At 36.8% G+C, this 14945-nt stretch overlaps 1 protein-coding gene across 7 annotated transcripts in view; it reads left to right on the top strand.

Moving 5' to 3' along the window:
- Positions 1–10: 10 nt before the first annotated feature.
- LOC139934006 (E3 ubiquitin-protein ligase HUWE1-like) overlaps positions 11–14945 on the top strand; it is a 96314-nt gene continuing 81379 nt past the window's right edge. For all 7 annotated transcript variants that reach the window (XM_071928261.1, XM_071928265.1, XM_071928268.1 and 4 more), the window contains exons 1-5: positions 11–35; positions 1808–1889; positions 9214–9306; positions 12925–13131; positions 14429–14502. In XM_071928261.1, the coding sequence (XP_071784362.1) occupies positions 1845–1889; positions 9214–9306; positions 12925–13131; positions 14429–14502 (419 nt within the window). In that variant the 5' untranslated portion in view covers positions 11–35; positions 1808–1844. The remainder of the gene's footprint in view (positions 36–1807; positions 1890–9213; positions 9307–12924; positions 13132–14428; positions 14503–14945) is intronic.

Genomic DNA, 14945 nt, shown 5'->3' on the forward strand with positions numbered 1-14945 from the left:
CAACACGGGCAAAATGGCGACGATTCGTGTTACATGTGAGTGGTTCTTTCTGTAAATTTTGTATTATTTTGTGTATAATTACTGATATTTTGGCTGATTTGAATTTAAAATATAAAATATAAACTGTTTGGTAACATTAATAACTTTCTCAAATGACATATATGTTTTTGTTTTGCATGGAAATTGATGATTTTAATGAACAATTTTGTGAGCATGATTAATGGAATGAAAGTTCAAATTATATTGTTGGTGATTTTATTTTTTTTAGTTGTACGGTGCTTCGGTTTGACTCATTATGATGGCGGCAGGCCTGTAATTAGTTTAATTGAGGGCTCCTTGACCAAGGCCTGTTCCCCTGGTCTTGGCCTTGGTGCCCCTTCAAAAGTTTCTTTATAATGATATAATTTTTGGCGATTTTTTGATAAAAACATAAAATTTGCAATGGGGGAAAGTGAAAATATCATAAAATGCCCTTGCGGCGGTTTGCTCTTTCATTCAAGTCAAAGGTAATTTGTATCTACTCTAGTATTGAGTGCTCTTAAATGTAAAAGACTTCACTCACTGATTATGACAACAAATTGTTGAACAATTCGCCCAGGGCTACCAATTAAGTTTTAAATTAAAAACTTTTTTCAATATGTAACTTTCGCTCAAAATTGGACCCAGTAACTGGGGTGCTGTAGTCCTTTTATCGAAATATATTCCTTTTTCGAAATTTTGACATAGTCAAAATTTCGAAAAAGGAATACAGCGTCCCAGTTACTGGGTCTATCTCAAAATGTTTCTTACTCCCAAAATAAATAGTGACAAAATGGTTAGCATAGTTCTCTCTGGACTCACAACCAAATCAATTTGTGCCCCCCCCCCTTTCCAGTGTTTTCAAATACAAATAAAAACAGGGGTTTTTTTTGCCAAATTTGTGCCTACAATGTTTCACTGGCTCGTTTTGTTAAATGGTGGCAATAACTGAATAAAATTGCTTCACTGTGTGACTTCTTTTTTTCACAGAGACTGAATGATACTTAGTTAGGGCAAGGAAGATTTTTCCTCTGTGAAACAAAAGGAAAACTTTTAATAACAATTATTGGAACATTAAAATGGGCATCAAGGCAATGCATGGAGGAAGTTGGCTCCAGGGTTTCTCCGTAAATTATTCAAGCCACCAGGAACAGTATAGCTTGGCATTACAAAATTGGTTTGTCAGCTTTTGCACATTGTCAATAGTTGATATTAAATAAGGATACTTTTTAGTCAGCCAGACCAATTGGAGAGAATTTTGTCTGGTCTGGTCATTGGGTGTTTTAACTGACATTTGCCCAGCAGATAAACGACTGCCAGGCGTGCATGCTTCGTTTTAGAAAGGGCGAGGGCAACAAGGCATTTTCTCCCTGTGGTAAAAGGCTCCCTCTGAGGAAACTGTAAATTTCTATTGTAGCGTTTCAAGGGCACCCAGGCAATCGCCTATTTTGCCTTTGTAAGGCAGTGTGTGCAATGTTAAGGGAAACGACGGGACTCAAATGCCTCTGTTCGTGGCTTTCATCAGAAGACAAAAAAGCTTCTGAGCGAAGTTTCTCAAAATAATACGTTTTGTCTTGTTGTGAACGCATCAAATTACAAAAAGTGGAACACTATGACATGGTACAGCGAAAGATGTAGACATTAAACATTTGTTTTCCCCCTCAACATCTATCGACTCTGCCATGAGTCTACCAGAGAGGAGAAGCAGGGAGTTTTTCCACTTATTGTTGGGCATTGTTTTGCTTTGAAAATTGTGTTAAGATGTGGAATTTCTTTCATTTATTTTCAGGTATTCTACACGGTTGATGATTAATTAACCGTCAAACATGAAAGTCGATCGAAGCAAGCTCAAGAAAAGTGCTTCTGAAGTGGTAAGTTGCTTTAGCGATTAAATCCTTTGTTATGGTTTGAGTGAACGTGAATGTCATCTCAAAAAAACAAAGAGTTACTCTAATTAGCCCTAGTTTAGACCCAGTTCATACTTCTTTCGAATGTGAACGAGATGCAAATTTGACGTGAATTCAATGTCACAACTCTGTATGCTGCGATATTCGCAAGAGAGTTGAGCACAACTCAACACCTGCGAATTTGTGGCGTCAACACTCGTATCGCATTTGCATTCGCAGTAAGTATGAACCGAGCTTTACACACCCAAGTCCTACTTCTAAGGACTGGGGCAGGTAGGTCCATAAACGCTTATCACTGGGTCAGACATACCAGTCTTATTTAAGTGCCAAAAATTTGGTATCTTAGGCTTAGTGTGTAGCAACATAGAAAAAAAGGATATTGGAGGAATTTGGGCCACAAGCTAGCCAAACTGTCAAGTGAAGCTTGGTTCATGCTTCCTGCGAATGCGATACGTATTTTGATAGCATAAATTTACAACAAATAATTCGCTGTGAAAACAGACCTGCAGTTGCAAGAAGTATGAACCAGGCTTTAGACTCTAATGCTTATATTAAAAGAAGATGCACCCATTTCATTATTTTGTGCAAATCCATCTTAAATCCTGCTCCATTTAAATGAAACCAAAATTTGTTTTTCATTCTTTTTCAAACATCTTCATATTTTGATGCTGTACATTTTTTGTTGGGGAATAGTGCCGATTGCAAGCAATGCAAAAACATCTAAGTCTCCACGTTCTTCAAAGCTTTTAGTTGAGTATTATAAATTGGAAACCTGTATGTGTTACTTTCCCTAATTACACCAGGTTTTGACAACTTGTAGACAAAGTACGAGATGAGACAGTAAAATAAAACAACAAAATTATTAGTTTAAATCTAAAACCTTTATAATTATTCATTAGTTCATAATACGGAAAATTTAAATAAAAATTACATCATGTTTATAATAGCCTTATAAAATAAAGGAAAGGAAACAAGATAACTGACAAACAAACTCTGAGAACCAGCCTCTGTTTCCAGTGTACTTGTATTTGTAAATAGGCATTTCATGTTATCATTTTATGTAATGGTCGCACGAAAAGGGGGCATGGTTGGCAAAAGGGGCTTCTAAAAAATAAAAATCCTCGGCTTAGGTTTTAATTTTGTGTCAATGTCAATTTGAAAACATTATTTGTATTGTGTAAAAATTAAAAAGAAGAAGTTGCTGGGGATTTTGTTATCAAGAGTATGATTTTCAGCAGGTTTGATTTTTTAATGTGCTAGAAAAACAAGTTCTTCAGTAGAGTTGTTTTCTCAGGTTCGATACGCTTAACCCTAACTTCCCTTGAGTGATCTACAAGTATTTTTTAACCCAAAGTCTGCCGATCGAAAAATCCCAGAGCAAGTGTCCATTGCATTTCGGCTATGACACACCACCATGTATTGTTTTCATGCTCTATGAAAACACATGTTAAACACGTAAACAAATGCAGAATTTAATTGTAATGCGCACGTATCCACCCTGCTGGGTAACCACCCTTTAGAGGAGAAGGCAGTACTTTACTGTAAGTGAGTGAAAAAAAGAAAAAAAATGAATCTTAAGTATTCTATACATTAACTAAATAAGCACTGAAAGGCCTAGTTTGTGTTCATTAAGCTGTCTTATTGCAAACAATCCCATCCCTCTGTTGTTGACCTTTCACAGACATTTGTACATTGTACAAAATTCTACATGCACATGATACTGTACAGGGAAAATTCACATGTGATTAAAAAAACACAAAAAAACTGAATTATTTATTTGATATCGTAATCCAAGTAAACAGATTTTTGTCCCAACTCTAAATCAGTTATTACATCCTGAACTTCATACTCTATTTCCATGCCACACTTATCACAAGAAAAGGAAAAAACGATATTGAAATAAAATGCCGAATTCTATGTTCTATCTTTATTGCCGTCTGTCAATCTTGTGTTTCGTCCGCTCGTGTTGTGTTCATTGTCTCTGTTTCTTAGCCGTTCGCGATCGGTCCAACCCGTGCTCGCGTCTCCTGTAGACTGACTAACCCCTTGAGATGTCTTAAGTTACCCAATCCTAGAGGATTAGGTTTATGTCCTACAGGATCGTTGAAGGTGGAGACTGTTCTTTGGCAGGATGCACACTTACCAATGTTAGCTCATTACACACTAGACAGACAAGGACAGATCAGCTCTCAGTTTGATTCCAAGTGGGCCTTTCTTTCAGTTTTTCTATTAATGTGTCCAAAAGACATTGACATCACATAAAGGCAATGCAGATTTCTTGTTTTGGGATGACTAAATTTGATTCACATCATCCGCTCTCTAAGAAGCAGAGCCCAAATTTTATTGAGCTACTTTATAAAAAGCAGAAAATATTGTTTAAAAGCAAATGCCACTAAGTAAACATATTCAGGAAAGTGCGGGCAAAAGCTGAACACATGAAATGGGAAGTTTTGTGCTTAAAAGCATTTCTTTAAAATGGGCCCCACTTTTTAGAGCTCTCAGCTGCTGAAGCATAAAAAGTAGCTAAGCACATCAAAATTGTGCTAAGCAGAAAAAGGTAACCGGCCAAAGCACCATTTCCCCTGTACCATTTGTGACTGGTATCATTGCTCATGTTTGCTTATTGGATTGAGATCATGAGATGCATGCTAAATCTGGTTTATGAAAAACAAAAACAAGTTTCCTACATGTAGTTAAAGGGAAGGTACACGTTTGGTAATTACTCAAAACAAATATTAACTTAAAAACTGACTTAGTAACGAGCATTGGGGAGCTGTTGATAGTATAAAACATTGTGGGAAACGACTCTCTCTGAAGTAACGTAGTTTTTGAGAATGAGGTAATTTCTCACTAAAATAATAAAAGACATCTAGCTAGAAGTCTTTTATTCCTATCTGAAAGCACACAAATTCGTCCAACAAGGGTGTTTTTTCTCTGATGACCAATTGAGCTCAAATTTTCACAGGCTTGTTATTTTATGCTTATGATGGGATACACCATGTGAGGACACTAGTCTTTGACAATTACAAAATGTGTACCTTCGACTTATTATGAAACTCCTATCATGAAAATAAAAAGTGGCTGTTTATTTGTCTCTAAGCTTTCTCTAGTCTCAACAACATGCAATTTGTTTTGAGCCTCAAGTACTCCATACTGATGAAGTCTGTTTAAGTATTTACATTAACGGTGATCAACAAGATCATGCGGCCTTTCTTAAAGAACAGCTTGAACGGAAATAGCAACAATTGATCTTTGCTGAAAGTCATTTAAAATGTTTTTTTTTTTTACCAGTAAGGAAATTTAGTTAACATCAGAATTTCTTTGTCCAAAACATTTATTTTGGATACCCTTCTCAGTATGCGTTTCAGAAAGATTTGCAAAAAGACCTGTGTTGTCATCAGTCATGTTAAAGGCACCTGTACACATTTGGTAATTACTCAAAATAGTTATTAGCATAAAACCTTACTTGGTAGCGAGCAACGGAGAGCTGTTGAAAGTATAACAAATTGTGAGAAATGACTCCTACTGAAGTACATGTAACGTAGTTTTTGAGTTTTTTTAGAAATTTCTCACTGAAATAATTAATTCCTATCTGAAAGCACACTATTTTTGTACAACAAGGGTGTTTTTTTCTTTCATCCTTTTCTTGCAACTTCAATGACCAATTGAGACAAAATTTCACAGGCTTGTTATGTTATGCATATGTTGGGATACACCAAGTGAGAATACTGGTCTTTGACAGTTACCAAACGTGATTAGTGCCTTTTAAGTAATTTGTGGGAACTGTTTTTTAAAGCCTCTTTGTTGCAATATTACAAAGCAAAAACATTGCACTAAAGTGTTGATATTTTGATGCATGTTGTCAAGTGTTGCTAGTTTTTCGAAAGCTTTAGATTGGGGCTTAATTTTGTTATAGAGAATTCTGAAAAAAAAATCAAAGTTGGTCAATGGTCATACTGAACCGTACGTACACAGTCAACTGATTTTGATGGATAGCTACATGTAAGTTATACGTGTAAGTATCTATTTAAACCATATCGTTTGCTGTATCTTTACATTAAGACTATCAAATTGTAATTGCAGGAAAAAAATAGTTAGGACTTAGTGGCCTTATGTTTTTAGTCAAGCAGAGTTTTCGGGAAGGCTAAAATGACATCACAACATTCAGGTACAATGTATACAGCCAGACTGTAATTGTAATATTGTGTAATCAAATATCCAATCAATTGTTATAAATCTTGAGCACTCTGAATCCGCTCGGCACTTGCATGCATTAAAAGAGTCCAAATAAACATTTCAATAGTACTCGGCACTGATGCTAAAAATAGGGCTAAATACCAAGATCGCAGACAAACAAATCAAATTTCACTAACATACGTGCACGTAAATGTCCATGCTACTTGCGCCTACTAAAATAATACTACTAGTGCTGTTGGACATGTTAATTATGCAATGATCGCGTAAGAGGTGGAATGTTTAAAAACTGTTGTCATTGTCATATGTTTAGTCTCTTTTGACATTTTGAAATACCGAGTGAAATGCGCAGTTAGTAGATAGTGTATCAAATTGTTTACAAAGTAATTGCATGCCGTATGCACAGACATGTACATTGTACATGTAACATACATTATCAGTTGTGCAAAACTGATGTTTTGGGTAATAATAATAATAATAGTAATAATAATAATAACCGTATTTATAACGCGCCTTTTGCCAAAGGATACAAAGCGCCAGGTATTATTACTGCAAGGAGTGGGGCAAATTTTTGAGATATAAGACCTAATCCCTTTAAGCGCCATGTAATGGTTTACTAGGTGCTGTGGCGCAATATGCTGCCAATCCAGCCAGGAACACCGGGGCGAACCCCTTCTCTTTTCTAAAGTGCACTGGGTTCTATTACATGCGTTTACACAACACATGGGACCAACGGCTTTACGTCCCATTCGAAGGACGAAGCAATTGTTATATGTCTTGCTTAAGGACACAAGTGTCACGGCTGGGGATTGGAACCCACACTCTGCTGATCAGAAACACCAGAGTTTGAATTCGGTGCTCTTAACCGCTCGGCCACGACACTCCCACGCAGAGCCCAAATGTACAGCCCTTGTACCTAATCAAATGTTCCTACTTTTTTTCCAGCCACCATATATCATGCCTGTGTTATGAAATCAAATTAAAGTCTTAGTAAAACCTATTTTTTGCAATTTTGCTCACAAATGCTGTACATACCTTTAGTACCTCATTACAGAATATTTAGTGCATGGATTTAGTGCATGTGAATGCCATGGGACATGTTCGTCAGCCTTCAGTAGTAATGTTACAGTGTGCACAGTGTTATTCAGAGGTTACATCATGTAGTTTATTGTGAAAGTCCCTTGGCATACATGTATTTGATGAATGGCCTATCACTCAGTTGGATAATGATATGGGAGATGTTTGATGTTATTGTTGAGATGAATACATGTTGAGAGTTTGTGAGAGGCTTGATCAAGAGAATTTACAAGGATCTTGGCCAAATTTCACATGTAGAAAGTCCCTTGGCATACATGTATTTGATGAATGGCCTATCACTCAGTTGGATAATGATATGGGAGATGTTTGATGTTATTGTTGAGATGAATACATGTTGAGAGTTTGTGAGAGGCTTGATCGAGAGAATTTACAAGGATCTTGGCCAAATTTCACATGTAGCTGCAAAAACTAATCAGACACTGAATAATGTTGGTGCCTGGAATTTGGTTACCCTCCAAAATGTCATGTCTCTTGTGGCTGGTTTCATGCTTACTCTTTTGCTTAGCATTATCAGCCTTATAAAATTGAGCACTTGGTGCAGTTTTATAGAGCTGCGATTTATGCTTCCTGTGCAATTTCAATTTCATAGTGCTGCTAACTGTGAGGATGGGACATGGCATTCTAAGAATTGCGCTTAAGCAAATTCTTTTGCTTGAATAAGCAAATATTTGCTTAAATGAAATTGACCCCTAGACATACTACAGTATGTATATTTAGGGTGTCTTAGTTGGCTGAAAATTCAAAATTTAAGTTTATTACATCCAGTCACTTTGACATGCTAATGACAGATTAGTTACTCACACGGTAAGGGTACAAATTACCAACTAGGTGTGGCCATTTGATACTAGTTAAGAACTACTTTGAGTATTTATGAATAGGAAGTGAAACATTCCTTCAATTATATCACACAAACTTGATTGGCTTTAAATAGTTACAGTTCTCACATTACCATGGTAATTTAAATTGACATAATAACAATGTTAACAAATTTATTTTCATAGGGACATCTTATCTTTGTTGGTAATGAAGATTGTTTCAGGTCTTGAACTTCTCGGAGGCCATCTTTGCCTCTGTTGTCCTGGTCTTGGCCTTGGTGCCCCTTCAAAAGTTTCAAATAGACTTTCAGATTTTCTAATGGAAGTGCCCTTTGCCAAATGATAATGGCCTTGCCCTTTCAAAGATGAAAAATGTTTCTTCGACTCACTCGTGTTTAAGATTTTCCAATGGAAGCGCCCTAGTGCATTGGAAAATGACATTAATGCTTTTGCCCTTTCAAAAAATAAAAAAAGTTTCATCACCTTATTGGTGTTAATATTGATCTTATTGCTACAGTAAGGGATTTTGTAGCAGATGGTACGTAAGAGTTTTGCAGAACTCGCTTGGGTAGTAATATTGATCAGGGTCATTGTCTAAGGATGATGATGTTAATGATGTCGTAAATATGCATCAAGGTCATTGATTTTAAGTATGCATGGGCCTTTAAATGACTTAAAATAGTGTTGTGTAGATATGATGTTACCTAAGAAGAAGACCTTGTCCTTGTACGTTCCGGTGCATTTCCTGGCAGGCAAGGGTGATGAGGAATGTTAGATTTTGTGTCATAGTTTACACATAACAGGCATGATATTCTTCCTACTCTAGTGAGTTTTCCAATTTGTGTACCTTTGGGATTTATCAGAAATTGTTTAATCAGTAAGGCCTGAAAAGTCTACTAAAGTATGTACCATGTGTAGTCAATAAAATGTTCCTACTTTTTCCAAGGATCAAATATCATGCCTGTCATAAATTCAAGAGTAATATGAAAATAACAGCTGAATAAGTTTTGGGATGTGCCCCTTTTACTTCATATCAAAAGGTGTCTATAAATATAACTTAAGGGGGTAGCTACATGTAGTCCCGCTAGTCGTTTTTTCCCCCCAGGAATTTACATGTTACTCAAATCTCTTCCTATTTGATGTATTAAACAAGTTTTCCATTGCCTCTCATTGTATTGCAGCCTGGTGATTGTAAATTGCTTATTGAGAAGTTGAAGTCATGCAGCGATCTCAGTGTGGAACTTGCACATATCAGCACTTGGAACCATGGCAAGGTAAGTCTGTTTTGTTTTAATCATGAGGGCGGATGAGGGTGGGACTGTCCACCCCAACAGCCAGTAAAGAGACGGAGAGGCTTGGCGAACCCCTGTCTTAACTAGCTAATGATGGCACAGCTAAACAACACAAATCGTAAATGGCTGCCAGCTCCGGGATTGAGGAGGAGCACAGCTGCGGGACTCGTTACAGTCCTAACAGCCATTATGATGCTGCTCTTCAAACCATTTCGGGAGGGGAGAGGCTGACGCATGTGTTAAGTCCGACGAGAGTCGACTTGATGATGATGTTGACATGTTGATAGACTGTGCCAGTATCAGGGTTTTCCCCGTGCACAAGTTAGCATATTGGGTCTATATTCGCTAATTGCCCCAGATTACACAGTAGGGCTTTTGAAACCAAAGATAAACAATCTGAGGACTTTGTTTCAGTTCAGCTTGGTTACAGAATGCTCTCCAAAGAAAAATTCTTGGGAGAGCCCTTATTGTTGGGTGCACTCAATTATAAGAATCTGTTTGAGATGCTAGGTTAAATTTTTTGCCAACTTTATCCCAATTTTAAGTAGCTAGTTTTAGAGATTTTATAAAGTTGTAAGAACACCAATGATAAGTGACAGTTAGTTAAAAGCTAATGAAATAAATTTAACAAAAAATCTCGTACCAATCAGGCCTGTGCAGATTTTGTTTGTTTCCTACATGTACACGTGAGAAAATTTCTTCTATTCGCAAGTTATTGCAACTCTCGCAATACACAGCTCTCTCAATGCAAAGCTCTCTGGACAATGCTGCCACAATCTTACAATGTAGTCACGTATCCTGTATCTAATAAAAGTATTGAATGCTGATATTTATTGTGAACAAAAAGGAACCAGACTATTTCTCCATCCAGCCTTACAAATTAGTTTGGCTACATTGATTTAAACAGGAGAAAATGAAAATGGCCACCACAGGATAAAGGTCTAGCAATGAAAAAAAAGGAGCATTTTCCAGTGTAAATAATAAACTGACTTGCATGCTTAATGTACACTTCACATTGCAGCAGGTGGGTCAAAAACTTTTATTGAGAGTTGTGAAATGTCATTATTTGCATTTTGTTACTACAATCACTTTACTAAAATGATTAACTCGTCTTGAATTTGGCGGAACATGTACATCAAAACTAGCTTCACCAACATTCATGAACAGGCAAACACAGAGCCACGTTGGCCGAGCCATGGCCGAGTACACACTACATTGTTTATGTTTGTAGAGTAGGTGCAGAGTCCAAGCTAACCAACCGTCAGCAGGCTGTGATTAGCCATTGATAAGTATCAATATTCATTTAAAATTTTCAAATACTCAAATGAACGTACCTGCACAGTGTCATGCAGACCTGGGGATGGGTATATGTAGCGTGCATGTTGAATCAAGGCCACCAAAAGGACCACAAATTTTGTGCCAATACATGGCCACGTGTTAATGATGCATCAATGTAGGTGAAATTCTCATGCTTCATTATTTTTAATTGCCAAGATGTCAGTATAACCATATTACAGACAAGATTCTGAAATTGATGCATTCTTGGTGATTAAAGGCAGTGGACACTATTGGTAATTACTCAAAATAATTATCATCATAAAACCTCACTTGGTAACAAGTAATGGGGAGAGGTTGATAGTATAAAACATTGTGAGAAACAGCTCCCTCTGAAGTGACATAGTTTTCGAGATAGAAGTAATTTTCCACGAATTTGATTTCGAGACCTCAAGTTTAGAACTTGAGGTCTCGAAATCAACCATCTAAACGCACACAACTTCATGTGACAAGGGTGTTGTTTCTATCATTATTATCTTGTAACTTCGACGATCACTTGAGCTCAAATTTTCACAGGTTTATTATTTTGTGCATATGTTGAGATACACCAAGTGAGAAGACTGGTCTTTGACAATTTCCAATTGTGTCCACTGCCTTTAAACTATGTGGCAGGGTTACTCAAAAGTAAGTAAGGGTATTTAAAACCCAAACAATATTTTTGACCTTGTGGTTATCATTGCATCCAGTAAAAGTATGTGGATTTTGTTTTTCTGGCGGAAATCTCAAGGCACCGAGTACACGGTGCAAGCGTTTAGGCAGCCAGCCAAGCAGCCGTGAGTGGCTTGGCCAACTGAAAGAAATCACAGCCTGTGTTCAGACCCGCTGCTTCCATCTTTTTATTGCAAGCTGTTCTCTTCAAAATAAAATATTACTAATGATGTGGCTTCAATTTCAAATTTCACTAACAAACACACCCTGATTTTGCTTATCTAGCCTACAAGCCTCACACAGTACTTATATAACATTGTTGTAAGGGTGTAATAAAAAAAGTTTATCCCTGTGCAATGATTACATCAATTAAAAACGAATTTGTCTGAGCAAGTGAAATGATGCTATCTTTAAATTGCGGCATCGCACACAGAGAGTGGGCCCATATGCAAACATGCACCTCGTGTGACAATATTCCTGTTGCTTTTGTATGTCTACATCTTCCACAAGCCTGTCTTTGTACGACAAAAGCTTTTTTGCAAACACCCACATGCAGTGTTTTCTTTTAATATATCCCACGACTTGTTATGATTGGAGAAAGACAAAATCATAATAACCTAGGTATTATAAGACATTATTTGATTTGAGGCAGTGTCTACAGGTGTGTATGTGTCAAGCTTCAGTGTGTACAGTAATCAAAAGTAACGCACTCCATTCATGCCATTGCACCAATCTGTAACAGTCTTCGTTGCTTACAGTGAAATTTTGAAATTTACAGTTTGAACAGTGAATATAAATTTGAAGACAATCTGTAGGATTAATGTACAAATATTAATATTCTCGTTTTATGTTTACTCACAAAAAAATTATTTAAATAGTTACAGTTCGTATAATTGATCATTCAAAATTAATATTAGAATAATAAAGGCACTCTTGGCAGCTTGCTGTACAGTGTACACATTGCAGCATAATGTTGAGCTGCTCCGTGTACAGTGCTCTGTGAACAGTGACTTCACCATTGATTACAGAAGCAGTCAGGTACCTGGATATTTTGTAAAGGGGTCATTCATCATTGATATGGAAGGTTGCAGTTAAGATTATTTGAAATCCTGTAATTTCCAAGAAACTTTCATTTACACTTATCATAAAGGGATGATGGTACATCATATTTTGTGTGAAACTGCTATATTCAGACTAAAAAAAAGAAAAGAATATCATTATAAATGATGGAACATGTTAAAACCCTTGCCACCCAGCCCTTCAAAATCCATCATGTTTGTTTGATTCAGTTAGACTGACATGACTGAGGAAGTCCTGCAGTTGTAAGCTGATCATGCTTTATGCTTCATGCTTAATCAGAGTCCATCAGTTTGGATAATGAGCTATGGTGTAAGATTTTATTAGAGCAAGAGGAAGGGGTCCTAGTAAATCAGGCAGTTATATGTTGACAGATCACGTTTATGTTTGGATTGAGACCTTGAAGGATAAATAAATAGATATTGCTTACTCCTAGTCCTACTGTGCTATACATGTAAGAACTAGTTAATTTATCAGTATTTACTTCAGTGGTTTAATTTGTCAAAATATTCTGTTCCTCTGCTCTCTCTCTTTTCACAGTGTGAACTATTCCACTGGGTAGATGTCTTGGACCGTTTTGACTCCGTCTTGGAGGAGGGATGCAAAACGACGGTCGAGCAATCCTGGCATCTTGCCCTTGACCTGCCCACTAATGCCCCCCTCCGACAGCTTGTCCACAGCATCCTCAACTTCACTTCCCTGCTCATTGAACACAGCTTCTCCAGACATCTCTACAATTCTATTGAGGTAAGGTTTTGAGGAAGGTTGATGTATTTTTAAAGGCACTGGACACTATTGGTAATTGCTCAAAATAATTTTTAGCATAAAATGTTACTTGTTAGCAATCAATGGAGAGTTGTTGATAGTATGAAGTATTGTGAGAAATGATTCCCTCTGCAGTAATGTAGTTTTCGAGAAATAAGTAATTTTCAACCAAAAGATTTGAATTTGATTTCGAGACCTCAGAATTAGATGTGAGGACCGTTTCAAGCATCTGAAAGCACAACTTCTTGTGACAAGGGTGTTTTTTGTTCCATAATTATCTCGCAACTTCCACAACCAGTTGGTTCAAATTTTCACAGGTTTGTTATTTTGAGATACACTAGGTGAGAAGACTGGTCTTTGACAATTACCAAAGGTATCCAGTGTCTTTAACAAGGCCAGTTCATCCTTGTATGTCAGGGGCACATGTGTATAGGATGGGGCTTTGAGGAATTCTTTGTTTTTGGGGTGTTACTCTGACCGATGTGAAATAATGGCTCAAATTCCTAAAACAAAGTTTATGAGCTGCAGATTTGTTTTTGCATAGTTATATGAACTTGGATGAAGAGAAGCAAACCATTACCATTGTCAAGGCGAGAAGTGACTAAAGAACGGATGATAGTAGCAGCAGTTTTATATGATAAGCTTTTCCGAATGGTATTTACAGTTCTTAAGTAATAATATGTTGATTGACAGATCCTGCTGACATGTTTATCCATGGATAGTGTGTTATCAAAAATAATTCCCAAATTATGCGCACAAGGTGAAGCGTGAATAGAGGCACTGTCAACGTGGATGTTATGATCAATTATTTTATGACGTTGATGTCTGGGAGTTATAATGTGAAATTCTATTTTGTCATCATTTAGTTTTAGCTTGATTCCATTCTAAAATTCATTTAGTACTTGGTGGAACCCAAACATGTTTAAAAGATGAAACATATTACAACAAATACCTGTCAGAAGCCCTAAACAAAGATATTTTACAAACTAAGGAACACCCACAACATTATAGGGATAGACAGCTCAGTCGGTAGAGGGCCACCACGTTAATCTTGAGGGTCTAGGTTCAAATTGGTTCAAATCCCACTCCAGTAGTTTTTTTTCTCTGTTCAACCTCAAAATTTTGAAAATTTACTCATGTCAGTTTTCCTTGTGGTTTATTACCCGAGAATTTTGTTATACCACAACTGTAAATTGTTTGATCTTATTTGATTATTTCAAAGAAAACTTTTTATATCAACCATTTGTAATAATATCTTGTTTTCTTGTTTCAATCCCAGCATCTGACAACGTTACTGTCATCATCGGATCTAAGCACAGTGCTCGCCGTACTCAATCTTGTCTACGTCTTCAGGTAAAAAAAAATAAACAAAAAGAAATGTCTTTGTCAAAAAAATCCATTTGTTTGCTGTATGTGATGCACTGTGCCTAGAAATTATACATCAGGCAGCAAGCTTACTTCGATGTATTGCGAACTGCGTAAGCCGATGAAAATGCATCTGAAATGTTCTAAGAGGAATTGTCCTCAACGTGGTGCCTTTAACCAAGGAGAAAACGCCTTGGTGCCTTGCTCTTTAAAAAAAAACCAAGGCATCGGGCCTGTTTCTCTAAACTGAAATGTACTCTTCTGAAACACAATGCTGTACATCACCTTTAAAGTCTGCACAGTGCATCGAAGCACTTTAGTTTAGGAGATGTAAGAAGAAGGAAATGTCAAGTTGAAAAAAGGTGGCCATTTGATAGGTGCGCTTAAATGTCATGTTAACGTTGATGACCAGAAAAAGTGAAGAAACCAAG

Source organism: Asterias amurensis, chromosome 2, assembly GCF_032118995.1.
Source record: "Asterias amurensis chromosome 2, ASM3211899v1".
Lineage (NCBI taxonomy): Eukaryota > Metazoa > Echinodermata > Asteroidea > Forcipulatida > Asteriidae > Asterias > Asterias amurensis.